Below are 26,645 nucleotides of genomic sequence, written 5' to 3'. Positions count from 1 at the left end.
GATTTAGGGTCAAGGAGAGATTTTGGGGTGCAGGATTGGCCTGAGGACAGATTTGGGGATGAGGAGGGATTTTGAGATGAGGGATTTTTGGCTGAGGAAGGATTTTGGGACAAGGAGGGATTTTGGGGTGCAGGATTGGGACGAGGAGGGATTTTGAGCTGAGGGATTTCGGGCCGAGGATGGATTTAGGGTCAAGGAGGGATTTTGGGGTGCAGGACTGGGACGAGGAGGGATTTTGAGCTGAGGGATTCTGGGCCGAGGATGGATTTAGGGTCAAGGAGGGATTTTGGGGTGCAGGATTGGCCTGAGGACAGATTTAGGGATGAGGAGGGATTTTGAGATGAGGGATTTTTGGCTGAGGAAGGATTTTGGGACAAGGAGGGATTTTGGGGTGCAGGATTGGGACGAGGAGGGATTTTGAGCTGAGGGATTCTGGGCTGAGGACGGATTTAGGGTCGAGGAGGGATTTAAGGACAAGGAGGGATTTTGGGGCGTGTGATTGGCCCGAGGATGGATTTAGGGACGAGGACGGACTTTGGGGCGCGGGATTGAGGTGAGGATAGATTTAGGGTCGAGGACGGATTTTGGGGTGCAGGATTGGGACGAGGATGGATTTAGGGTCCAGGAGGAACTCTGGGAGCAGCTCACCCTTCTCCAGGTACTCCTCCAGGCCCCTCCTGCGGGCGTCCAGCTGCTGCTCGGACAGCGAGAACGGCCACTTGCCGGGCAGGCGCGGGAAGGTGAAGTTGGCGAATTCGCGCTTCAGGTTCTGGTGCAGGATGGCGAATTCCCGGTAGCGCTTGGAGCACAGCTGCCTCCCGGCCATGTAAACGTTGTACACCTGGGGAAAGAGCCCCCCAAAATTCCCAAATGTTCCCCAATGTTCCCTACAGCTCAGCCGTGCCCTGCTGGAGAGAAGGGTTTGGGGAAAGAGGAGGGGAATGTGCTGAGCTGGAGATTGGGGGTGTCCCTGCTGATCCTGGCATTCCAGGGCTTCAGAAATCCCAAATCTTGGGATTCTGGGTCATGGACACTGAGAGGTCCCAAACCACCCATTTTCCATCCAAAGCCCAAAATCTTGGGATTTAAGTTCCTGGCTCCTTCCCATGGAATGCAGAGAGATCCCAAACTCCCCGTGTTTCATCCACAGCCCCAAAAGTCGGGATTTGGGATCATGGATACCTCCCATGGGACACTGACAGATCCCAAACTCCTCATGTTGCATCCCAAGTCCCAGATTTTGGGATTTTAGGCTAAATCTCACTTTGGGATTTCAGCATTCCTATATTCCAATGCATTCCAATATTCCAACAGCCCTGTATTCCTATGTTCAATATTCCAACATTCCCATACCATAACACTCCTGTATTCCCATATTTCAATATTATTATATTTCAACAATCCTGTTTCAATATTCCTAAATTTCAATATTCCAACAGCCTTGTTTTCCTAAATTCCAACATTCCTAAATTTCAGCATTCCAATATATTCCAATATTCCAACAGCCTTGTATTACTATGTTCAGTATTCCAACATACCTATATCATAACAGTCCTATATTCCAACATTCTTATATTTCAACAATCCCATGTTTCAATATTCCTAAATTTCAATATTCCAACATTCCTAAATTTCAGCATTCCTGTATTCCAATATATTCCAATATATTCCAATATATTCCAATATATTCCAATATTCCAACAGCCTTGTATTCCTATGTCCAATATTCCAACATTCCTATATCATAACAATCCTATATTCCAACATTCTTACATTTCAACAATCTTACATTTCAATATTCCTAAATTTCAATATTCCAACAGCCCTGTTTCCCTAAATTCCAACATTCCTAAATTTCAGCATTCCTGTATTCCAACAGCCCTGTTTCCCTAAACGCCAACATTCCTAAATTTCAGCATTCCTGTATTCCAATATATTCCAATAACTTTGTATTACTATGTTCAATATTACAACATTCCCATACCATAACAGTCCCATATTCCCGTATTTCAATATTCTTATATTTCAACAATCCTGTTTCAATATTCCTAAATTCCAATATTCCAACAGCCCTGTATTCCTATCCTCAACATTCCAACACCATAACATCCCCACATTCCAACAGTCCCACATTTCAAAAATCCCACATTTCAACCCCGCTACTGAGCGCCAACAACCCCCACAACCCCACAAACAACCAAAACGCCAAACCCACAGATTCCCCCCCATTCCCAGGGGGGAAAGGAGCCTCACCACAAACTTCTCCCCGCTCTGCTCCACGTGTTTGTAGGTGGGGATGGAGATGGGCACCGCCTGCTTCTCGCTGTAGTCGTAGAAGGGCGGCCCCAGCGGCTCCTCGGGCGGCTCCAGGCTCTCGGCCTCGTGCGGCGGCACCGACAGCACCGTGAGCACCAGCTCCTTCTCGCCGGCGCGGATCAGATCCACCACCTGCTTGTGCGTGGCTCCCTCCACGTTCACCCCGTTCCTAAAGGGAAAAATATCCCAAAGTCCAATGGAGCAGATCCACCACCTGCTTGTGTGTGGCTCCCTCCACGTTCACCCCGTTCCTGCACAGAAAAATATCCCAAATTCCCACTGAGTTCCCATGGAGCAGATCCACCACCTGCTTGTGCGTGGCTCCCTTTACGTTCACCCCGTTCCTGCACAGGAAAATATCCCAAATTCCCACTGAGTTCCCATGGAGCAGATCCACCACCTGCTTGTGCGTGGCTCCTTCCACATTCACCCCATTCCTAAAGGGAACTGATCCCAAATTTCCATGGAATTCCCATGGAGCAGATCCACCACCTGCTTGTGCGTGGCTCCTTCCACATTCACCCCATTCCTAAAGGGAACTGATCCCAAATTTCCATGGAATTCCCATGGAGCAGATCCACCACCTGCTTGTGGGTGGCTCCCTCCACATTCACCCCGTTCCTGCACAGGAAAATATCCCAAATTCCCATTGAGTTCCCATGGAGCTTCTCTTCCTGGTGGATTGGTGATGTTTGACACTCTGGGTGTTAATCAAGAGCTCAATCAGCTCCCATTGTCTGTCCCTGCAGATTCCAGAGCGTTCCAGAGCCTGGGAAGGCACAGGCGGGAGCTGGATGCTGGATCTGGGAGGGAAGGATGGAAAAAGGACCTGGAGCATCCCTTGGTGTTGGATAAGGATGGGGAAGAGTGGATTTTTCACGGAAAACACCCTTGGATGGGTGATCTTTGGGGTTTTCCAGGATAGGGATGAGCTGTGCAGTGCCAGAGCCACGGGTGAGCGCCCACATCCCAAACATCCCCCAAATAAATGCCAGCAGGAATCCTTCAGGAGCACAACAACCTCCCCAAAAATTCTGCTGGGAATTCCAGGAGCTGGGAAGGAAATCCTGCACGTAATCGACACCCTGAACACCCCAAACCCAGCCAGGCAGCTCCTCCAGGGCCTGGATTTTGGGGAGTTCCCTCTGGAGGAACGGGGGTGGCCGGGAGAGCGGATTTCCCGCCCCGATCCCGCTGCTCCCGTGAAAGGAAGGGAAATCAGAGCTATTTTGGGACTCCTGGGTTATTGTTTCCTCCTCCAGGAATTCCAGGAGTTGGGATTTTTCACAGAGCTGAGGAAAATGAGGGGGGTTCAGTGTTGCCAGACTCGGGAATTTTTGGTTTCTGGAGCAAAAGATGGGAACCGGGTAATCTTGGAATATTGTAAAATAGAAATATTGGAATATGGGGACATTGAGTTATGGGAATATTGGTGTATTGGAATATAGGGAAATAGGAATTCCCAGTGTTGGAATACTGGGATATTGCAATACTGAAATATTGGAATATTGAAATATAGGAATATTGAAATATTGGGATGCAAGGCTATTGGAAAATTGGAATACTGGAATATTGAATATTGAAAAATAGAGATATTGGAATATGGGGACATTGAGTTATGGGAATATTTGTGCATTAAAATATAGGAAAATAGGAATACAGCAGTGCTGGAATACTGGGATATTGCAATACTGAAATATTGGAATATTGAAGCATTGGAATATTGGAATATAGAAACATTAAATTATTGGAATATAGGGAAATAGGAATTCCCCATGTTGGATTACTGGGATATTGAAATAGTGAAATATTGGAATATTGAAACATTGGAATATTGAAATATAGGAATATTGAAATATTGGAAGGCAGGAATACTAAAAAACTGAAGTATTGATATATTAGAATATTGAAATATTGGGATGTAAGGCTATTGGAAAATTGGAATACTGGAACATTGAATATTAAAAAATAGAGATATTGGAATATGGGGACATGAGTTATGGGAATATTGGTGTATTGGAATATAGGGAAATAGGAATTCCCAGTGCTGGAATACTGAGATATTGAAATACTGAAATATTGGAATATTGAAATATTGAAATATAGGAATAATGAAATATTGGAATATAAGGAAATAGGAATTCTCAATGTTGGAATACTGGGATATTGAAATAGTGAAATATTGGAATATTGAAATATAGGAATATTGAAATATTGGGATGCAAGGCTATTGGAAAATTGGAATACTGGAATATTGTAAAATAGAGATATTGGAATATGGGGACATTGAGTTATGGGAATATTGGTGTATTGGAATATAGGGAAATAGGAATTCCCAGTGCTGGAATACTGGGATATTGCAATACTGAAATATTGGAATATTGAAAGGTTGAAATATTGAAATATAGGAATAATGTAATATTGGAATATAAGGAAATAGGAATTCCCCATGTTGGAATACTGGGATATTGAAATAGTGAAATATTGGAATATTGAAATATAGGAATATTGAAATATTGGGATGCAAGGCTATTGGAAAATTGGAATACTGGAATATTGAATATTGAAAAATAGAGATATTGGAATATGGGGACATTGAGTTATGGGAATATTTGTGCATTAAAATATAGGAAAATAGGAATACAGCAGTGCTGGAATACTGGGATATTGCAATACTGAAATATTGGAATATTGAAGCATTGGAATATTGGAATATAGAAACATTAAATTATTGGAATATAGGGAAATAGGAATTCCCCATGTTGGATTACTGGGATATTGAAATAGTGAAATATTGGAATATTGAAATATAGGAATATTGAAATATTGGGATGCAAGGCTATTGGAAAATTGGAATACTGGAATATTGAAAAATAGAGATATTGGAATATGGGGACATTGAGTTATGGGAATATTTGTGCATTAAAATATAGGAAAATAGGAATACACCAGTGCTGGAATACTGGGATATTGCAATACTGAAATATAGGAATATTGAAGCATTGGAATATTGGAATATAGAAACATTAAATTATTGGAATATAGGGAAATAGGAATCCCCAATGTTGGAATACTGGGATATTGAAATAGCGAAATATTGGAATATTGAAACATTGGAATATTGAAATATAGGAATATTGAAATATTGGAAGGCAGGAATACTAAAAAACTGAAGTATTGATATATTAGAATATTGAAATATTGGGATGTAAGGCTATTGGAAAATTGGAATACTGGAACATTGAATATTAAAAAATAGAGATATTGGAATATGGGGACATGAGTTATGGGAATATTGGTGTATTGGAATATAGGGAAATAGGAATTCCCAGTGCTGGAATACTGAGATATTGAAATACTGAAATATTGGAATATTTAAATATTGAAATATAGGAATAATGAAATATTGGAATATAAGGAAATAGGAATTCTCAATGTTGGAATACTGGGATATTGAAATAGTGAAATATTGGAATATTGAAATATAGGAATATTGAAATATTGGGATGCAAGGCTATTGGAAAATTGGAATACTGGAATATTGAATATTGAAAAATAGAGATATTGGAATATGGGGACATTGAGTTATGGGAATATTTGTGCATTAAAATATAGGAAAATAGGAATACACCAGTGCTGGAATACTGGGATATTGCAATACTGAAATATTGGAATATTGAAGCATTGGAATATTGGAATATAGAAACATTAAATTATTGGAATATAGGGAAATAGGAATCCCCAATGTTGGAATACTGGGATATTGAAATAGTGAAATATTGGAATATTGAAACATTGGAATATTGAAATATAGGAATATTGAAATATTGGAAGGCAGGAATACTAAAAAACTGAAGTATTGATATATTAGAATATTGAAATATTGGGATGTAAGGCTATTGGAAAATTGGAATACTGGAATATTGAAAAATAGAGATATTGGAATATGGGGACATTGAGTTATGGGAATATTTGTGTATTAAAATATAGGGAAATAGGAATACAGCAGTGTTGGAATACTGGGATATTGCAATACTGAAATATTGGAATAATGAAACATAGGAATATTGAAATATTGGAAGGCAGGATTACTAAAAAAAACCCTGAAATATAGGAATATTAAAATATTGGAATATTGGAATATCAAAATACTGGAATATTGAAATATTGGAAGGCGGGATTACTAAAAAAACCCTGAAATATAGGAATATTAAAATATTGGAATATTGAAATATTGGAACACAGGAATACTGAAATATAGGAATATTGAAATATTGGAATATTGAAATATTGGGATGCAAGGCTATTGGAAAATTGGAATACTGGAATATTTAAATATTGGAAAACAAGGCTGTTGGGAAATTGAAATATTGGAATGCAGGAACACTGGATTATTGAAATATGGGGATCCATAAATACTGGAATATTGAAATATTGGGATACATAAATACTGGAATATTGAAATATTGGGATACAGGAATACTGGAATATTGAAATAGTGGGATACATAAATACTGGAATATTGAAATATTGGGATAGAGGAATACTTGAATATTGAAATATTGGGATACAGGAATACTGGAATATTGAAATATTGGGATACAGGAATACTGGAATATTGAAATATTGGGATACATCAATACTGGAATATTGAAATATTGGGATACATAAATATTGGGATACATGAATACTGGAATATTGAAATGTTGGGATACAGGAATACTGGAATATTGAAATATTGGGATACAGGAATACTTGAATATTGAAATATTGGGATACATAAATACTGGAATATTGAATATTGGGATACACAAATACTGGAATATTGAAATATTGGGATACAGGAATACTGGAATATTGAAATATTGGGATACAGGAATACTTGAATATTGAAATATTGGGATACATGAATACTGGAATATTGAAATGTTGGGATACAGGAATACTGGAATATTGAAATATTGGGATACATAAATACTGGAATATTGAATATTGGGATACAGGAATACTGGAATATTGAATATTGGGATACATAAATACTGGAATATTGAATATTGGGATACATAAATACTGGAATATTGAAATGTTGGGCTACAGGAATACTGGAATATTGAAATATTGGGATACATAAATACTGGAATATTGAATATTGGGATACATCAATACTGGAATAGAGCAAGAGCCAACCTGGCAGCCCTACAGGACACAGGGACAAATTAAAGCCACTTCTCCAAGGAAATAAATTGATAAACCAAGAGGAAATTCCCAATCCATCCACCTCCCATAGGGATTCCAGGACTGGGAGACCACAAGCAAACCCTCATTAACCATCATTAACCCCAGGGCTTAATTATTTCACACACCATCCCCCAGCGCTCACCTGGGACCGGCCACTGAACCCCAAAATTCCAGCACCTCTCTCTCATGCCAAACCCAGTGTTTTAAGTGTTCCCCAAAACGCTCAAAAATGAGGGAAAATTTCATCCCAGTGCCCACAAAACCCTCCCCCCTCAGCCTGGGAACGCTGCTCCCCCAGTTGGCACATCCAGGTACAGAATTCCTCCTGCTCCCAGCGCTTTCCTGCACGGAAAAAAAATGAAAGAATCGGGAATTTGGGTCAGCTGGGACAGAGCCAAATCCCAGCTGGGATTTCTGTGGGATTCACTGGCCACGGGCAGCTCCTCACACCCCTTGGACTTCCAGGCTGGCAGCAAAACATTCCTGCAGCTCGGAAATCCCTGGAATTAATCAGTAATTGCACTTAACCGACCCGGAGCGAAGTGCGACCGTGGGAGGATCCAGAGGGATCCCTGAAAACCGAACCCCGCGCTGGGGTTTGAGGGATTTCAGCCCAAAAACAAAGTTTAAGGGTTTTTTGTTTTTTTTTTTTTTTTTTTAGGGGGAAAGGAAGATGAGTTTCCACACAGCAGGGATATTCCCATGGGAAGGTGTTTTCTGGGTTAAAGTTACAATTTTGGGTGTGAAAAAGCAGCAGCTGGAGAATATGAGAGGCAGGAATGGGAAGGGAGTGTCTGCAGGTTGGAATCCAAGGGGTTTATCCCTAAAAATGCTGCTTTGCCCTCCCCAGGATGGTCCTCGCACTGAAATCTGAGGGGTTTAGCCCTAAAAATGCTCCCTCTGCCCTTCCTAGGAGTCTCCACATTGAAATCCAAGGATTTTATCCCTAAAAATTCCCTCGTGACCTCCCCAGGAGCGTCCCCATGTTCCTCCTGTAAGACCCCCCCCCCAAAAACCCCCAATGAGGGTTGGGGGGGGCTCAGTTTGGGCTCAGCCCCCTCCTCAGGACCCCCCCAAATTCCCCTCAATCCCCCTCATGACATTCTCACCAAGGGATCCTCAGCCCCCTCAGGATCCCCCCAAAATTCCCACAAAGGGTTGGGGGCTCAACTTCCCTCTCACCCTCAGCCCTCTCAGGACACCCCCAAAACCCCCTCAAAGCTCATCATAACCTCAGCAAGGGACTCTCAGTCCCCTCAGGATCCCCCCAAACTCCTAAAAAGGAGTGAGGGTCTCATGATACCTTCACCAAGGGATCCCCAACAGCCCCCGAATTCCCACAAAGGCCCGGGGGTCTCAAGCAAGGGACCCTCAACCCCCTCAGGACCCCCCAAATTCCCACAAAGGGCTCATGACACCCTCACTAATGGATCCTCAGCCCCCTCAGGACCCCCCAAACTCCCAAAAAGGAGTGAGGGTCTCATGATATTTTCACCAAGGGACCCTCATCCCCCTCACAGAACGCCCCCAGACCCCAGCAAGGGCTCATCGGCTCCTCACCAAGAGACCCTCAGCCCCCTCAGAGCCTCCTCAGGACCCCCAGATCCCCTCCAAGGGCCGGGGGTCTCACCCCACCCCATGACACCCTCGTCAAGGGATCCTCAGCCCCCTCAGGACCCCCCAAACTCCTAAAAAGGAGCGAGGGTCTCATGATATTTTCACCAAGGGACCCTCATCCCCCTCACAGAACGCCCCCAGACCCCACCAAGCTCATTGGCTCCTCGCCAAGAGACCCTCAGCCCCCTCAGGACCCCCAAACTCCTAAAAAGGAGTGAGGGTCTCATGATATTTTCACCAAGGGACCCTCATCCCCCTCACAGAACGCCCCCAGACCCCACCAAGCTCATCGGCTCCTCGCCAAGAGACCCTCAGCCCCCTCAGGACCCCCAGATCCCCTCCAAGGGCTGGGGGTCTCACCCCACCCCATGACACCCTCGTCAAGGGATCCTCAGCCCCCTCAGGATCCCCCCAAACTCCTAAAAAGGGGTGAGGGTCTCACCCCCCTCACGACATTTTCACCAAGGGACCCTCACAGAACGCCCCCAGACCCCACCAAGGGCTCATCCCCTCCTCACCACAGCCTCACCATGGGACCCTCAGCCCCCTCAGATCCCCTCAAGGGCTGGGGGGGGTCTCACCTCACCCCATGACACCCTCACCATGGGACCCTCACCCCCCTCACGATCCCTCAAATCCCCACCAAGGTTCGGGGGCTCCCCCTCCTCCCCAGTCACACCCTCACCAGGGGACCCTCAGAGCCCCCCAAACCTCACCAAAGGGCGCTCAGCCCCCTCAGGATCCCCCCCAAACCCCCAGCAAGGGCCGGAGGTCTCAGTCCCTCCTCAGCACACGAACCTCAGCCCCCTCACGACCCCCCAAATCCCCCCTAGAGCCGGGGGGTCTCAATCCCCCTCATCACCCCCTCACCCAAGGCCCTGCAGAGCCCCTCAGCACCCCAACACCGCACCAAGGGCTCGGTGTCCCCTCAGCCCGGGCCCCTCAGTGCCCCCTCATGGCCCCCAAAGCCCCCTCATCGCACCCAGAGCCCCCTCATCGCCCCCAGCCCCCCCAGAGCCCCCTCAGGACCCCCATTCCCGCTCAGTTCCCGCTCCCCCGGGACTGCCCGTGTGTGTGGGGCGCGTTCCCGGGCCCGGCTGCCGGGGGGCTGTGGGTGGGCGGCCCCCCCGTACTCACACCTCCAGGATGCGGTCCCCCTTGCGCACCCCGGCGCGGTCGGCGGCCCCTCCGCCCAGCACGGCGCTGACGTGCTGCAGGGGCGCGTACAGCTCGCCGTTGATGCTGCGCAGCTGCCCGCCTTCGCTCACTTGCCCGCGGACGTTAAAGCCGTAACCCGACTCGGACTTGACGATGCGGACGACGCGGGGCCCGCCCGGGGGTCCCTCCCCGGCCCCGTTCCGCGCCCCCGGCCGCGCTTCGCCCTCCTCGTCCGCCATCTTGGCGTCCGCGCACGGCGCGCGTCACGAGACCGGGCCCGCGACGGCCGCCGTAGGGACCCGCCCCTCCCGTCCCTGCCGCGGGGAGCGATGGGAAATGGAGTCCGCGGAGCTGCCCAGAGCCGTTAGCGCGCCGCAGGCCGCGGGGGATGATGGGAAATGCAGTCAGAGGCGGAGAGGCGGGGACAGCGCGGCGCATGCGCTGTGGGCGTGGGAATGGGGGTGTTGCCATGGGAACGGGGCTGTTGTCATTGGAAGGGGGGTGTTGCCGTGGAAACCGAGGGGTTGTTACCATGGGAACGGGGGCTACAGGCGCCATGGGCCTGGGGGGCTGTTACCGTGGGAATGGGGGGGTGTAGGCATGGCAATGGGAGGGGCTGTTGCCATGGTAACGAGGGGCTGTGGGCATGGGAACGGGGAGGAGGCTGTTGCCATGGGAACAGAAGGGTGGTGTTGCCATGGGATTGGGGGGCTGAGGGCGTGGGGACAGGGGGCTGCTGACGTGAAACGGGGGACTGTTGCCATGGCGATGCGATGCTGTTGCTATGGGAACGGGGTGTGTGTTGCCATGGAAACGGGGGGTGCGGTTTCCCTGGGAACAGGAAGGGGGCGCTGTTTGCGGCGGTGCAGTGCGGTGACGTCACTTGCGTGACCCCAAGTCCCTGCGGAGGGGCTCTGGGGGTGTCGGGGTGACACCTGTGGGGTCACCGTGCACTGTCACCTTCACACGGCGGGGACAGCGTCACCCTCGGTCACTCGTGGCAGAGAGGAGCACAAGAACAGTTCTGCGTGTCACCATGAGGCCCCTGTGTGTGTCCCCATGTGTCCTCTTCTGTGTCCATGTCCTGTGTGTGTCTCCATGGCTCCTGCATCCTCTGTGTCCATATCCTGTGTCCCCCATGTCCTATGTGTCCCCATGCCTGTCCATCCCCATGTCCTGTGTGTCCATGCTCCTGTCTGTCCCCGTGTCCTGTGTGCCTGTCTGTCCCAGTGTCCTCTGTCCCCATACCTGTCTGTCCCTATGCCTGTCTATCCCTGTGTGCCCTGTCCCTGTGTCCCCGTGTCTTTCTGTCTCTGTGTCCTGTCTGTCCCCATGTCCTGTGTGTCCCCTTAGGGTTAGGGTCCAGGTGCAGCAGCCCTCACCCCAACCCTAAGCTCACCCTTAACTGCACCCCTAGAACACCAATGTTCCCCAACAGCGGCACAAGGCAGCGACTCTAAATTTGGGACAGCCCCAAAACCCTCCCAGCAGTACAACACAGTGACCTTAATTTTGGGGCAGCTCCAAAACCCTCCCAGCAGGAAGTGATCCCAATGGTGGGACAGCCCCAAAACCCTCCCAGCAGTACAACACAGCAATCCTAAATTTGGGACAGCCCCAAAACACTCCCAGCAGTACAACACAGCAATCCTAAATTTGGGACAGCCCCAAAACACTCCCAGCAGGCGGTGACCCTAATTTTGGGACAGCCCCAAACCCCCCCCCAGCAGCTACGGGGCTGGTTTGGCGGTGCCAAGTAGCTCCTGCAATCTGCCATCAGGATCCTGACACACAGGCGCGTTATTACCAAGTGTTCCTTTATTCTCCTCAGCAGCACGAGCACTGCGGGCAGAGGCATCTGCTCCCTGTCCCCACCGCCATCCTCGTCCCTCTTGTTGTCCCTGTCCTTGTCCTTGTCCCGTCCCTCACGGCCTCTTCATGGTGCTCTCGATGAAGGACTCCAGCACAAAGATGGTCTCATCCACCTGGTTCTCACTGGCGTCGATCCTGGGGACACACAGGGATGGGCAGGGTCCCCACAGGGTCCCCACAGGGTCCCCAGGGCCCTCCCCACCCCTGCTCCCATCCCAGCTTTTATCAATCCTTTCCTTAAGAGTTTTTCTCTTTTATCAATCCTTTCCTTAAGAGTTTCTCTCTTTTATCTAATCCTTTCCTTAAGAGTTTTTCTCTTTTATCTAATCCTCTCCTTAAGAGTTTCTCTCTTTTATCTAATCCTTTCCTTAAGAGTTTCTCTCTTTTATTTAATCCTTTCCTTAAGAGTTTTTCTCTTTTATCTAATCCTTTCTTTAAGAGTTTTTCTCTTTTATCAATCCTTTCCTTAAGAGTTTTTCTCTTTTATCAATCCTCTCCTTAAGAGTTTTTCTCTTTTATCTAATCCTCTCCTTAAGAGTTTTTCTCTTTTATCTAATCCTTTCTTTAAGAGTTTTTCTCTTTTATCAATCCTCTCCTTAAGAGTTTTTCTCTTTTATCTAATCCTTTCTGTAAGAGTTTTATATTATATATTATATAATATATAATATATAATGTATAATATATAATATATAATATATAATAAAATAACAGATCAAGCCTTCTGAAACTCAGATCCAAACCCTCCTCCCCCCCTGTGCTCACGGTCCCCCCCTCACTTGTTGACGTTGCGTTTGAGGTTCTCCAGCTGCTGCCTCTCGGGGCCCGTGATCATCTCCTCCACCTCGTGCAGCTGCGCCGCCTCCGCCCCCGTGGCCTGCATGGAGGCCAGGATGGCCTCCACCCGCTGGGACTTCTCCAGGAGCCTCCTGCCAGAGGACAGGGACACCGCGGGCGGGTGGCGGTGGCGCCGTGCCCGCCGTGCCAGCCCAGCACCCCCAACGGAGCTCACTTGTTCTCGCGCATCTCGTGCTGCCGCCGCTCCATCAGGTTGGCCACACTCTGCGGGAGGAACGGGGGAGAAGGCAGCGCGGTGTGAGGGGAGCACTGGGGAACACCACGGGGGACATGGGGACAGTCATTGTCACCTATGGGGGACACGGGGACGGCCATTGTCACCTATGGGGGACATGGGGACAGTCATTGTCACCTATGGGGGACATGGGGACGGCCATTGTCACCAATGGGGGACAAGGGGACACTCATTGTCACCACGGGGAGAGCCACTGCCACCAATGGGAGACACAGGGACGGTCACTGACACCAATGGGGGACATGGGGACAGTCATTGTCACCAATGGGGGACAAGGGGACACTCATTGTCACCACGGGGAGAGCCACTGCCACCAATGGGAGACACAGGGACGGTCACTGACACCAATGGGGGACATGGGGACAGTCATTGTCACCTATGGGGGACATGGGGACGGCCATTGTCACCTATGGGGGACATGGGGACAGTCATTGTCACCTATGGAGGACATGGGGACAGTCATTGTCACCACAGGGACAGCCACTGCCACCAATGGGGGACACAGGGACAGTCACTGACAGCAATGGGGGACACGGGGACAGTCACTGACAGCAATGGGAGACACAGGGACGGTCACTGACACCGATGGGGGACACGGGGACAGTCATTGTCACCTATGGGGGTCATGGGGACAGTCATTGTCACAACGGGGACAGCCACTGCCACCAATGGAGGACACGGGGACAGCCACTGCCACCAATGGGGGACACGGGGACAGCCACTGACAGCAATGGGGGACAGGGGGACAGCCACTGACAGCAATGGGGTACACAGGGATGGTCACTGCCACCGACGGGGGACACGGGGACAGTCACTGACAGCAATGGGGGACATGGGGACAGTCATTGTCACAACGGGGACAGCCACTGCCACCAATGGGGGACACAGGGACGGTCACTGACACCGATGGGGGACATGGGGACAGTCACTGACAGCAATGGGGGACGCGGGGACAGATTTTGGACAGACTAGGAGCAGGATCTGTGATTTTGGACAGACCAGGAGTAGGACCTGTGATTTTGGACAGACAGACCAGGAGTAGGATCTGTGATCTTGGACAGACCAGGAGCAGGACCCATGATCTTGGACAGACCAGGAGCAGCACCTGTGGTGTTTGGGATTCACCTTGTAGCATCTGTGGAGCAGCATGCGAGCAGCAGCCATCACGTTCACCGTGTACAGGTAGAAGGTGCGGGACGGAGCGTGGTCTGGGGTCTTGGGAATCTCCTGTGCAAGGGCAGAGGGGTGGTGGGGACAAACTGGAAACATCCCCTTCCCTGGAGGTGTCCCTGTGTTCCCTCCCCCTCAGGATTCCCTGTGGAGCCTTCGCTTCTCTTTGCCAGGGTTGGGATTAAATGTGTGAGATGGAATTTCTTCTTTAGATGCAAATAATAATTCATTAATTTTTATCTCTGTTCATTCTCACAAACTCTGAGTTTTACAGCACTTTAACAAACTAAAAGTGGAGATCTATGTCTCTCTCTCTCTCTCTGCAAGGCCTTTAAAGGATAAACTGCCCAATTAAGAAATGACACCTAAATTATTTTTACTTTTAACCCAATAACCAACCACCCACGGCCTGCAATGGGGACTTTTTAATCCAATTACACAAAACCACCCAAAATCAAGGAGAAGAAGGAGAAAAAGAAGGAGGAGAAGGTGAAGAAGAAGGAGAAGAAGGTGAAGAAGGAGAAAAAGGAGAAGAAGGAGGAGAAGAAAGTGAAGGACCAGCCTCCACCCTAAAATCCCCATCTTGTTTTATATTTTTTCCTATATTTTAAAACCCCAAACTCTTAAGTTTTCCACCCTGTGATATTCCACACTTCTATTCAAACGCCACACCCACAATCCCAGTTCTGTCACTCAATTTTGGGAGATTTCTCCCCAGCCTCAGGTCACAGGCAGTGTTCACTTGCGGGGTCAGTGCCTGGCAGCACAGAAAATCTCAAATTCTCAGTAAACAGGGCCCAAATTCCAGGTGGGATCACTCAGAAGTGCCCAAAACCTGTCACACCTGGGCAAACCCCTCACCTGCAAGGCCACCAGGTTCTCTGAGAGCATCCTGTAGAGCATGTCCTTGGCTTCCTTGGCTGGGATCATGGCAAAATCCTCCACCTGCTTCTGCTCCAGGTGCTTCTTGCGCAGGAGCAGCCGGAAAATCCGGGCACAGCGAGAGCCAAACCTGCCCAGGAGGGTGGGAGTGAGGGAGGGATGTGGGGAAGGGGCTGGGGGGAGCTCAGGAGGGGGCTCCAGGTCCCCTTGGTCACCTCTCCTCCACGATGGACTCCAGCGTGGCCGTGGCCAGGGACACCAGGGCCTTGTGCAGGTCTGGAGGGGTTGGGGTCAAGGAGAATTGTCCAAAAATCCCCCCAGAAGTCACCTAAAATCTGCCCAAAATCATTCCCAAAATCCCCTAGAAATCACTCACAAAATCCCCTGAAGATCACACAAAGATCACCCCAAAAATCCCTCAAATCCACCCAAATCTGACATGGCCAGGGACACCAGGGCCTTGTGCAGGTCTGGAGGGGTTGGGGTCAAGGAGAATTGTGCAAAAATCCCCCCCAAAAGTCACCTAAAATCTGCCCAAAATCACTCCCAGAATGCCCTAAAAATCACTCCCAAAACCCCCTGAAAATCACCAAAAAATCCCCTAAAAATCATTCCCAAAATCCCCTAGAAATCACTCACAAAATCCCCTGAAGATCACACAAAAATCACCCCAAAAATCCCTCAAATCCGCCCAAATCTGAAATGGCCAGGGACACCAGGGCCTTGTGCAGGTCTGGAGGGGTTGGGGTCAAGGAGAATTGTGCAAAAATCCCCCCCAAAAGTCACCTAAAATCTGCCCAAAATCACTCCCAGAATGCCCTAAAAAATCACTCCCAAAACCCCCTGAAAATCACCAAAAAATCCCCTAAAAATCATTCCCAAAATCCCCTAGAAATCACTCACAAAATCCCCTGAAGATCACACAAAAATCACCCCAAAAATCCCTCAAATCCACCCAAATCTGACATGGCCAGGGACACCAGGGCCTTGTGCAGGTCTGGAGGGGTTGGGGTCAAGGAGAATTGTGCAAAAAATCGTCCTCAAATCTGCCCAAAATCCCCCGAAAATCACTCTCAAAGTCCCCTGAAAATCACCCAAAACTCCTCCAAAGTCACCTCAAATCTACCCAAAATCACCCCCAAATCCCTCAAATCTACCCAAAATCACCCAAAAATCACCCAAAGTCACCCCAAATACGCCCAAAATCCCTACCCCAAAATTCCCCTCCAAATTATCCTGAAACCCCCAGAAAATCCTCCAAATTCTCCACAAAATAGGCCCCAAAATCACTCCCAAAATCCCCTGAAAATCACCCCAAAATCTGCCCAAAATCCCCCAAAATCACCCCAAAGGATACTGACAGTGTAGGTGCCCCCTCCGCTGTCCCCCGACTTCCCCACAAACTCCAACTGCAGGGACAAAATTTGGATTTTTTACCTCAAATTTGGAATTTTACTTCAAACTTGGAGTAGGAAGAGTGAGAAGATTCCAGGGGAAAAATATCTTTAACTTATAATTGCAACTTTTATAACTTTAACTTAAAATTATAACTATAGCGTTAAAGCTTTATGGATTATAAGTTAAATAACTCAAGTATTCTTAAAAATCTTGAGCACTTGTTAAATACCTTCAGTGCCAATAAAATAGAATACAGAATTTTATTTAATACCTGATAGAAAATAAATAAATAAAATATATTTTATATATCACGTATAATATAATATAATATAATATAATATAATATAATATAATATAATATAATATAATATAATATAATATAATATAATATAATATAATATAATATAATATAATGTAATATAGAGTGATGTAATGTAATACAATGTAATACAATGTAATACAATGTAATACAATGTAATACAATACAATACAATACAATATAATATAATATAATATAATATAATATAATATAATATAATATAATATAATATAATATAATATCATATCATATCATATCATATCATATCATATCATATCATATCATATAATATATAAATTTTATTGATTTAAAAATCTTCATCACCTGTTAAATACCTTCAATGTCAGCAAAATAGAACACAGAATTCTATTTAATACCTGATAAATAATTTCAATGTCTTTGATATCTGTTCAATAACTTTAAAAATCTTTAAGTATCTGTTAAAAACTTTCCTTAAACTCTCAGTAAAAAATGTTTTAGCCTCAGGCAGAGGAACAGGGAGGAAAAATGGAATTAAAGGCCCAAGCTCACCGGATCATCAGCCAGCAGTGCCAGGTACTGGTCCAGCACCTGCTTCCCAATGTTGTACCCAGCTGGGAGAGACCTGAAAATCTAAAAAATATTAAAACAACAGGGAATGTCAAGGGATTTCAAGGGTTAAAATTGCATTTTATCTATTTTTTCGTGTTTTGGTTAGGATTCGGGTTAAATGTGTAGAGATTATAGATGTTTATTACATTTTATACGTTATATATTATATGTTATAAAATATGCAGAGATCTTATAAAATATGTAATATATATAATTAATATATTAGAATTATATATATCTTTATATGTCTATATAAATATACATGTTATTATATATTATAATATATAACACATTAAAATATATAGAACAGAATATAATAGAATATCATAAAATATAATAGAATAATATAATAATATCTGAAATTATATAGTATATAATAAGATATTAATATCTTATTATATTGTATTGTATGCTATATAATTATATAATAGTACTATTACTACTAATACTACTACCAATATATTTAATATATTAATATATTTTAAACAATATATTTTTGTATTATATATTATTTAGTAAAGCAAAAAACATATATAAAACAGAATATATATTATATAATATAGAGAAAATTATATAAGATACAATATATATAATAATTATTTACCATATCTCTTTGTATATTATTTTATATATAAACACCATATATATTATATATAAAAGCATAATATATATAATTATATATATAATATATATAATTATATGATGCATATATTATATATACTTATATGTTATTTATATAATTATATATAATGCTTATATATAACATATAAGCATATATTACATATAATTGATATATATATAATACATAATATATATTATATATTATGGTATGGTATATTATGGTATGGTATATTATGGTATGGTATATTATACATATATTTATATTATTAACTACATTAATACTGTTCTGAAAAGCAAACCAACGTCCTTTCCAACCCAGAAAAGCCTGAAATTCTCAGAATTTCGGGTTCCAGGAGGATTCCAGAGCTTTTCCAGGACCCACCTCATTGGAGGAGAGGGGCTGAGTGTGGGAGGCCCCCGAGGCCGTGGTGACCTCGCTCATGCGCAGCATCGTCCTCACCACCTCGCTGCTGGTCTGTGCTGGGAAAATCAGAATTACAGGGGGAAAAGGAGTGGGAAAAACAGGAATTAGAGAGGGAAATTCCTCGCCACCTCACTGCTGGTCTGTGCTGGGAAAATCAGAATTACAGGGGGAAAAGTGGGAATTAGAGGGGGAAATACCTCGCCACCTCGCTGCTGGTCTGTGCTGGGAAAATGGGAATTACAGGGGGAAAAGGAGTGGGAAAAGCAGGAATTAGAGGGGGAAATACCTCGCCACCTCGCTGCTGGTCTGTGCTGGGAAAATGGGAATTTCAGGGGGAAAAGGAGTGGGAATTCTAGGGGGAAATTCCTCGCCATCTCACTGCTGGTCTGTGCTGGGAAAATGGGAATTTCAGGGGGAAAAGGAGTGGGAATTAGAGGGGGAAATTCCTCGCCACCTCGCTGCTGGTCTGTGCTGGGAAAATGGGAATTTCAGGGGGAAAAGGAGTGGGAATTAGAGTGGGAAATTCCTCGCCACCTCGCTGCTGGTCTGTGCTGGGAAAATCAGAATTACAGGGGGAAAAGTGGGAATTAGAGGGGGAAAAGGAGTAGGAAAAGCAGGAATTAGAGGGGGAAATACCTCGCCACCTCGCTGCTGGTCTGTGCTGGGAAAATGGGAATTACAGGGGGAAAAGTGGGAATTAGAGGGGGAAATTCCTCGCCACCTCGCTGCTGGTCTGTGCTGGGAAAATCAGAATTACAGGGAGAAAGGAGTGGGAAAAGCAGGAATTAGAGTGGGAAATTCCTCGCCACCTCACTGCTGGTCTGTGCTGGGAAAATGGGAATTTGAGGGGGAAAAGGAGTGGGAAAAGCAGGAATTAGAGGGGGAAATGCAGGAATTAGAGCGGGAAAAGGAGTGGGAAAAGCAGGAATCAGAGCAGGAAAAACAGGGACTAGAGTGGGAAAAGCTCAGTTCCAGAGTGGGAAAACTGGAATTAGAGTGGGAAAAGCAGGAATTAAAGAGGGAAAAGCAGGAATTGGAGCAGGAAAAGCAGGAATTAGAGCAGGAAAATCAGGAATTGGAGCTGGAAAAGCAGGAATTAGAGAGGGAAAAGCAGGAATTGGAGCAGGAAAAGCAGGAATTGGAGCGGGAAAAGCAGGAATTGGAGCAGGAAAAGCTGGAATTAGATCTGGAACAGCCCCAGGGGCAGGCACAGACCTGGTCCATCCGGCTGGCCACGGCACTGACCAGAGCCTGGTCACGGAAATGCTGATGGAAACGCTCCAGGTTGACCTGCCAGTAAATGCCATCATCTGGGGGAGCCTGGGGGAGAAAAAGGACAAAAAATGAGGGGAAATGGGCAGGAAAAGAGAGGGAAATGGGGCAGGAAAAGAGAGGGAAAAGAGAGGGGAATGGGGCAGGAAAAGAGAAGGAAATGGGGTAGGAAAAGAGAGGGAAATGGGGCAGGAAAAGAGAGGGAAATGGGGCAGGAAAATAGAGGGAAATGGGCAAGAAAATAGGGGAAAAAGAGAGGGAAATGGGGCAGGAAAATAGGGGGAAATGGGGCAGGAAAATTGGGGGGAAAGGGGCAGGAAAAGAGAGGGAAATGGGCAGGAAAATAGGGGGGAAAGAGAGGGAAATGGGGCAGGAAAGGAGAGGGAAATGGGGCAGGAAGCTAAGGAACAGCAGCCACAAAACTGAGGGATGGCAGCCAGGAAAACGAGGAAAAAGCCACAAAAATGGGAATTACCCCATCCCAATTAATGGGAATACTGGGACTAAACCCATTCCTTTTAATGGGAATAACTCCATCCCTTTTAATGGGAAAAACGGTGAAAAGGAGCCATAAAAACGAGAGAAAGGAGCCACAAAAAATTATAATGAAAAAGAGCCAGAAAAACCACAATTCCTGGTTTCCTCAGAAGATGTTTTGGGAATATGGATCTCAGCACTGCCAGTACCTCTGAGCTTCCTCCCTCCTGCTTCTGCCTTTTGGCTTTGTGCTCTCCCTCCTCTTCCTCGTCACACGAGCGTCTCCTCTTCCCTTTCCCTGTCAACCCCAAAAATTATATTAAATATATATAAATAGTATTAAATTTTTTTATTTAAATAATAAATTTAAAATAATTTCATTTTTAAATTAAATAATAATTTGTAAATAATTTGTAAATATTTAAGTTCATAAATAATATATAATTATATATATAAAATATAAAATTACAAAATAATTTTTAAATTTAAGTAATAATTTTTAAATAATTTAAAATAATTTTAAAATTTATTTAATATTTTTAAATAATTAAAAATATTTTTAATTAAATTATAGATTCTAAATAAGAATAAATTTTTAAATTTTAATTATAATTTAAAAAATAATTTTTAAAATTTAAATTATAATTTAAAAATAACTTAAGAATAATTTTTAAAATTTAAATTATTAATTAGAAACTATTTTCAAAACTTAAAATTTCATTTATACATAACATAAATCAACAACTTCTACTTCATCCTAGCAGTCAATACCCAAAAAATCCCCAATTTGCCAGCCCAGAATTGGGGTTTCGGGGTCTCACCGACGAGGCTGAGGCGGGGCACCGCGTACATGTCCTTGTCAGCGATGCTCAGGGCAGGCGCTGGTGGCACTTTGCCATCTGGGGGCACTTCTGGGGCCGTGGGGCACCTCTGGATGAAGTGGGTGTCTGCCAGGCGCACAAAGGTGTTGGACACCTCCGCGTAGTCCATGGTTTTCCCGTCTGGGTGGGAGGAGAGACACGGCGGGTGGGTGTGGGATGGTCCTGAGGCTTTGGAGAACGTGGTCGGGGCGTCCTCACTGCCACGCCACCCCCAGAGCCTTTGGCGCATCCACAAACCCAAATAAAGCCCTGGGTTTTAAGGAGCTTCCCACCATCCGTGGTCTCCACGACCTGTCCAAGAGCAGATCCTGGATGTTCCTGAGGCTCAGGAGAACACGGGGACACCGTGGCCACCAGCAGAGCCTGGCTGAGAACACCCTAAAGTAACTCTGATCCCACTCATCAACTAAACCCAGTCCCAAATCCCATTTTTTGGGGATGGAGGAGTTTCCTTCCTACCTTCCATGGTCTCAGTGAGGCGATCAGCCGCCCTGGCCACCGCAGAGCTCAAGGGACCACCAGCAGCTCCTCTGGGTCCCTCAAAGAACACCCTATGGTACCTCTGACCCATCCACCACTCCCAGATCCCATTGTTTTGAGTTTCTCTCCCACCTTCCATGGTCTCGGTGAGGCCATCAGCCACCCTACAGTATCTCTGATCCCATTGACCATTCACCATTCCCAAATCCCATTTTTCTGAGTTTCTCTCCCACCTTCCATGGTCTCGGTGAGGCCATCGGCCACCCTGGCCACGGCGGCGCTCATGGGCAGGTGCCCGTGCAGCAGCAGCTCCCTACAGTGGTTCTGACCCCATTCAGCACTCCCAGATCCCATTTCCTTGAGATGAAGGTGCCTCCTTCCCACCTTCCATGGTCTCGGTGAGGCCATCAGCCACCCTACAGTATCTCTGATCCCGTTCCCCTTTCCCAGATCCCTTTTTCCTGAGTTTCTCCCACCTTTCATGGTCGCGGTGAGGCCATCAGCCACCCTACCGTATCTCTGGTCCCATTCACCACTCCCAGACCCCATTGTTTTGAGTTTCTCCCCCACCTTCCATGGTCTTGGTGAGGCGATTGGCCACCCTACAGTATCTCTGATCCCATTGACCACTCCCAGACCCCATTGTTTTGAGTTTCTCCCCCACCTTCCATGGTCTCGGTGAGGTGATCGGCCACCCTGGCCACCGCAGAGCTCATGGGCAGGTGCCCATGGAGCAGAGGCTCCCCAGTACCTCTGGTCCCATTCACCACTCCCAGATCCCATTTTCCTGAGTTTCTCCCACCTTCCATGGTCTTGGTGAGGCCATCAGCCATCCTACAGTATCTCTGGTACCATTCACCACTCCCAGACCCCATTTTCCTGAGTTTCTCCCCCACCTTCCATGGTCTCGGTGAGGCGATCGGCCACCCTGGCCACCGCAGAGTTCATGGGAAGGTGCCCATGGAGCAGAGGCTCCCCAGTACCTCTGGTCCCATTCACCACTCCCAGACCCCATTTTTTGAGTTTCTCTCCCACCTTCCATGGTCTCGGTGAGGCCATCAGCCACCCTACAGTATCTCTGGTCCCATTCACCACTCCCAGACCCCATTTTTTGAGTTTCTCCCCCACCTTCCATGGTCTTGGTCAGGTGATCAGCCACCCTACAGTATCTCTGATCCCGTTCCCCTTTCCCAGACCCCGTTGTTTTGAGTTTCTCTCCCACCTTCCATGGTCTCAGTGAGGTGATCAGCCACCCTACAGTATCTCTGGTCCCATTCACCACTCCCAGACCCCATTGTTTTGAGTTTCTCTCTCACCTTCCATGGTCTTGGTGAGGCCATCGGCCACCCTACAGTATCTCTGATCCCATTGACCATTCACCATTCCCAAATCCCATTTTTCTGAGTTTCTCTCCCACCTTCCATGGTCTCGGTGAGGCGATTGGCCACCCTACAGTATCTCTGATCCCGTTCCCCTTTCCCAGACCCCGTTTTCCTGAGTTTCTCCCCCACCTTCCATGGTCTCGGTGAGGCCATCAGCCACCCTACAGTATCTCTGATCCCGTTCCCCTTTCCCAGACCCCATTTTTTGAGTTTCTCTCTCACCTTCCATGGTCTCGGTGAGGCCATCAGCCACCCTACAGTATCTCTGGTCCCATTCTCCACTCCCAGACCCCATTGTTTTGAGTTTCTCTCCCACCTTCCATGGTCTCGGTGAGGCCATCAGCCACCCTACAGCATCTCTGATCCCGTTCCCCTTTCCCAGATCCCGTTTTCCTGAGTTTCTCTCCCACCTTCCATGGTCTTGGTGAGGCCATCAGCCACCCTACAGTATCTCTGATCCCATTGACCATTCTCCACTCCCAGACCCCATTGTTTTGAGTTTCTCTCTCACCTTCCATGGTCTCAGTGAGGCCATCGGCCACCCTACAGTATCTCTGATCCCGTTCCCCTTTCCCAGACCCCGTTGTTTTGAGTTTCTCCCCCACCTTCCATGGTCTCAGTGAGGCGATCAGCCACCCTACAGTATCTCTGGTCCCATTCACCACTCCCAGACCCCATTGTTTTGAGTTTCTCTCTCACCTTCCATGGTCTTGGTGAGGCCATCGGCCACCCTACAGTATCTCTGATCCCATTGACCATTCACCATTCCCAAATCCCATTTTTCTGAGTTTCTCTCCCACCTTCCATGGTCTCGGTGAGGCGATCGGCCACCCCACAGTACCTCTGATCCCGTTCCCCTTTCCCAGACCCCGTTGTTTTGAGTTTCTCCCCCACCTTCCATGGTCTCGGTGAGGCGATCGGCCACCCTGGCCACGGCGGCGCTCATGGGCAGGTGCCCGTGCAGCAGCAGCTCCTCCACCAGCAGCTCCCCGGGGTCCCCGTAGAGCGCCTTGGCCGTGTAGATGTAGCGGGGGTAGCGCAGGATGCGCAGGACGCGCTCGCGCCGCGCCTCGTACTCCACCCAGCCCCGCGGCTGCGCCTCGAAGCGCGCCAGCTGGTGCTGCAGCAGCACGCACAGCGCCTTCTTCACCTGCGGGGCGCGGGTTGGAGCGGGAGTAATTAACAAAAAATAATAAAATAATTAATTAAACTGGGCCCTTTTAGTGGGAACTATCCTGCGCCTGTTAATGGGAATGATGGGAATTACCCCAGTTCTATTAATGGGAATAACTCTGTCCCTATGAAAGGGAGTAATGGGAATTACCCCAATGGGAATTACCCCGCCCCTTTTAATGGGAATAATGGGAATTACCCCGCCCCTTTTAATGGGAAGAATGGGAATTACCCCGTCCCTTTTAATGGGAATAATGGGAATTACCCCACCCCTTTTAATGGGAATAACCCCATGGCTGTTAATGGGAATAATGGGAATTACCCCATCCCTTTTAATGGGAATAATGGGAATTACCCCGTCCCTTTTAATGGGAAGAATGGGAATAACCCCATGCCTGTTAATGGGAATAATGGGAATTACCCCGTCCCTTTTAATGGGAATAATGGGAATTACCCCGTCCCTTTTAATGGGAATAATGGAAATTACCCCGCCCCTTTTAATGGGAATAATGGGAATTACCCCGTCCCTTTTAATGGGAATAACCCCATGCCTGTTAATGGGAATAATGGGAATTACCCCATCCCTTTTAATGAGAATAATGGGAATTACCCCGTCCCTTTTAATGGGAATAATGGGAATAACCCCATGCCTGTTAATGGGAATAATGGGAATTACCCCATCCCTTTTAATGGGAATAATGGGAATTACCCCATCCCTTTTAATGGGAATAATGGGAATTACCCCATGCCTGTTAATGGGAATAATGGGAACAACCCTGTCCCTTTTAATGGGAATAATGGGAATAACCCATCCCTTTTAATGGGAATAATGGGAATAACCCCATGCCTGTTAATGGGAATAATGGGAATAACCCCATGCCTGTTAATGGGAATAATGGGAATTACCCCACCCCTTTTAATGGGAAGAATGGGAATTACCCCATCCCTTTTAATGGGAATAATGGGAACAACCCTGTCCCTTTTAATGGGAATAATGGGAATTACCCTGTCCCTTTTAATGGGAATAATGGGAATTACCCTGTCCCTTTTATGGGAATAACCCCATGCCTGTTAATGGGAATAATGGGAATTACCCCAGCTCTCTCAATGGGAAAAACTCTGTCCCTATTAAAGGGAATAATGGGAATTACCCCAATGGGAATAACCCCATCCCTTTTAATGGGAACTACCCTGTGCCTGTTAATGGGAATAATGAGAATAAACCTATTTCTTTTTAATGGGAATAACCCCATTCCTTTTATTAGGAATAATGGGAATAACCCCATTCCTATTAATGGGAATACTGGGACTAAACCCATTCCCTTTAATGGGAATAACCCATCCTTTTTAATGGGAATAATGGCAATTACCCCATCCCTTTTAATGGGAATAACCCCATGCCTTTTAATGGGAATAATGGGAATTACCCCATGCCTTTTAATGGGAATAATGGGAATTATCTCAGCCCTTTTAATGGGAATAAACCTGCCCCTTTTAATGAGATTAATGGGAATTACCCCATCCCTTTGAACGGGAATAACTCCGTGCCTTTTTATGGGAATAATGGGAATTACCCCATTCCTTTTAGTGGGAATAACCCCGTGCCTGTTAATGGGAATAAAACCATATCAATTTCAAATTAATTCTAAATTCATATTAACTTCCAATAATCTCATATTGCTTCCACATTAATTTCGTGCAATTTCAAATATTTTCCGGTTAATTCCAAACGATATGAGATCACTTTAATATTAAAATCCCCTCCCGCCCCGTACCTGATCCGGGAGCAGCCCCGTGTCCCCCACCAGGAGCCGCAGCGGCCGCGGGCCCGTCCGGAGCAGGGAATTCCCGACTTTTTCCACGATTTCCCCGAAATGCTCCCGCAGCAGGAGGGAGCAGAGCCGGAGCTCGGCCTGGGTCATGGCGGCGGCTCCGGAATCGCGGGAACGGAACGGGAGGAAGGGAAGAACGAACAGCTGGATGGAGAGAGACGGGACAGAGGCTGACCCTGCTGCAGATCCCCTCCCGAGGGAGGATCAGCGCTGTCCCCGCGGTCCCGTGTCCCCCCAGCCGGGATTTCCCCGTCCCGGTGTCCCGGTGTCCCCCCCGCTCTCACCACCGGACCCGGCCTAGGCCGCCATCACCGCCGCCATGACAACGGCGCCGTCCTGCTCCGCTTCCTGCTACGTCACTTCCGCTGCCGCCACCCGGCATTGCCCGGCTCCCAATGGGCGGCTCCCACCAGGGGGCGCCCTTCCGCTTCCCGCCCTTGTGGGGCCGCTCT

General features: G+C 46.8%; 2 protein-coding genes across 3 annotated transcripts in view; both read right to left on the bottom strand.

Annotated features, from left to right (window-relative positions):
- The window catches only part of SNX27 (sorting nexin 27), a 31,388-nt gene extending 20,820 nt beyond the window's left edge, over positions 1-10,568 (bottom strand). Inside the window, exons 1-3 of the mRNA XM_059490236.1 lie at positions 10,309-10,568; positions 2,254-2,485; positions 649-841 (exon numbers count right to left, since the gene is read on the bottom strand). Of these exons, the coding sequence (XP_059346219.1) occupies positions 649-841; positions 2,254-2,485; positions 10,309-10,568 (685 nt within the window). The remainder of the gene's footprint in view (positions 1-648; positions 842-2,253; positions 2,486-10,308) is intronic.
- Positions 10,569-12,136: 1,568 nt separating this feature from the next.
- On the bottom strand, positions 12,137-26,534 carry POLR3C (RNA polymerase III subunit C). 2 transcript variants are annotated; one of them, XM_059490235.1, is made up of 15 exons: positions 26,478-26,534; positions 26,137-26,337; positions 24,083-24,338; positions 21,267-21,446; positions 20,655-20,743; positions 19,912-20,016; positions 18,655-18,747; positions 17,592-17,672; positions 16,701-16,752; positions 15,559-15,619; positions 15,323-15,473; positions 14,417-14,518; positions 13,211-13,260; positions 12,978-13,127; positions 12,137-12,336 (listed from the first exon to the last, which is right to left on the bottom strand). In XM_059490235.1, exons 2-15 carry the CDS (start codon positions 26,281-26,283, stop codon positions 12,255-12,257), a joined length of 1,599 nt encoding a protein of 532 aa, XP_059346218.1. In that variant the 5' UTR covers positions 26,284-26,337; positions 26,478-26,534; the 3' UTR covers positions 12,137-12,254. The 2 variants fall into 2 exon arrangements, 1 of the variants encoding a protein (XP_059346218.1); XR_009420119.1 differs by lacking the exon at positions 12,137-12,336 and having other exon boundaries at positions 12,984-13,127; positions 14,417-14,667.
- Between the last annotated feature and the right edge of the window lie 111 nt (positions 26,535-26,645).

Source organism: Ammospiza nelsoni, chromosome 28 (genome assembly GCF_027579445.1).
Source record: "Ammospiza nelsoni isolate bAmmNel1 chromosome 28, bAmmNel1.pri, whole genome shotgun sequence".
In the NCBI taxonomy this organism is placed as follows: domain Eukaryota; kingdom Metazoa; phylum Chordata; class Aves; order Passeriformes; family Passerellidae; genus Ammospiza; species Ammospiza nelsoni.
This window is presented reverse-complemented; position numbering and strand designations above follow the sequence as displayed.

Excerpts from the sequence above, each read along its gene's own strand:
- POLR3C (XM_059490235.1), bottom strand. The coding sequence starts at position 26,283 with ATGACCCAGGCCGAGCTCCGGCTCTGCTCCCTCCTGCTGCGGGAGCAT. Across the intron at positions 17,673-18,654 it reads AGCCCCTCTCCTCCAATGAG|ATTTTCAGGTCTCTCCCAGC; the intron begins GTGGGTCCTGGA and ends AATATTTTTTAG. Across the intron at positions 13,261-14,416 it reads TGCTCCACAGATGCTACAAG|AGTGTGGCCAACCTGATGGA; the intron begins GTGAATCCCAAA and ends TTCCTCCCGCAG.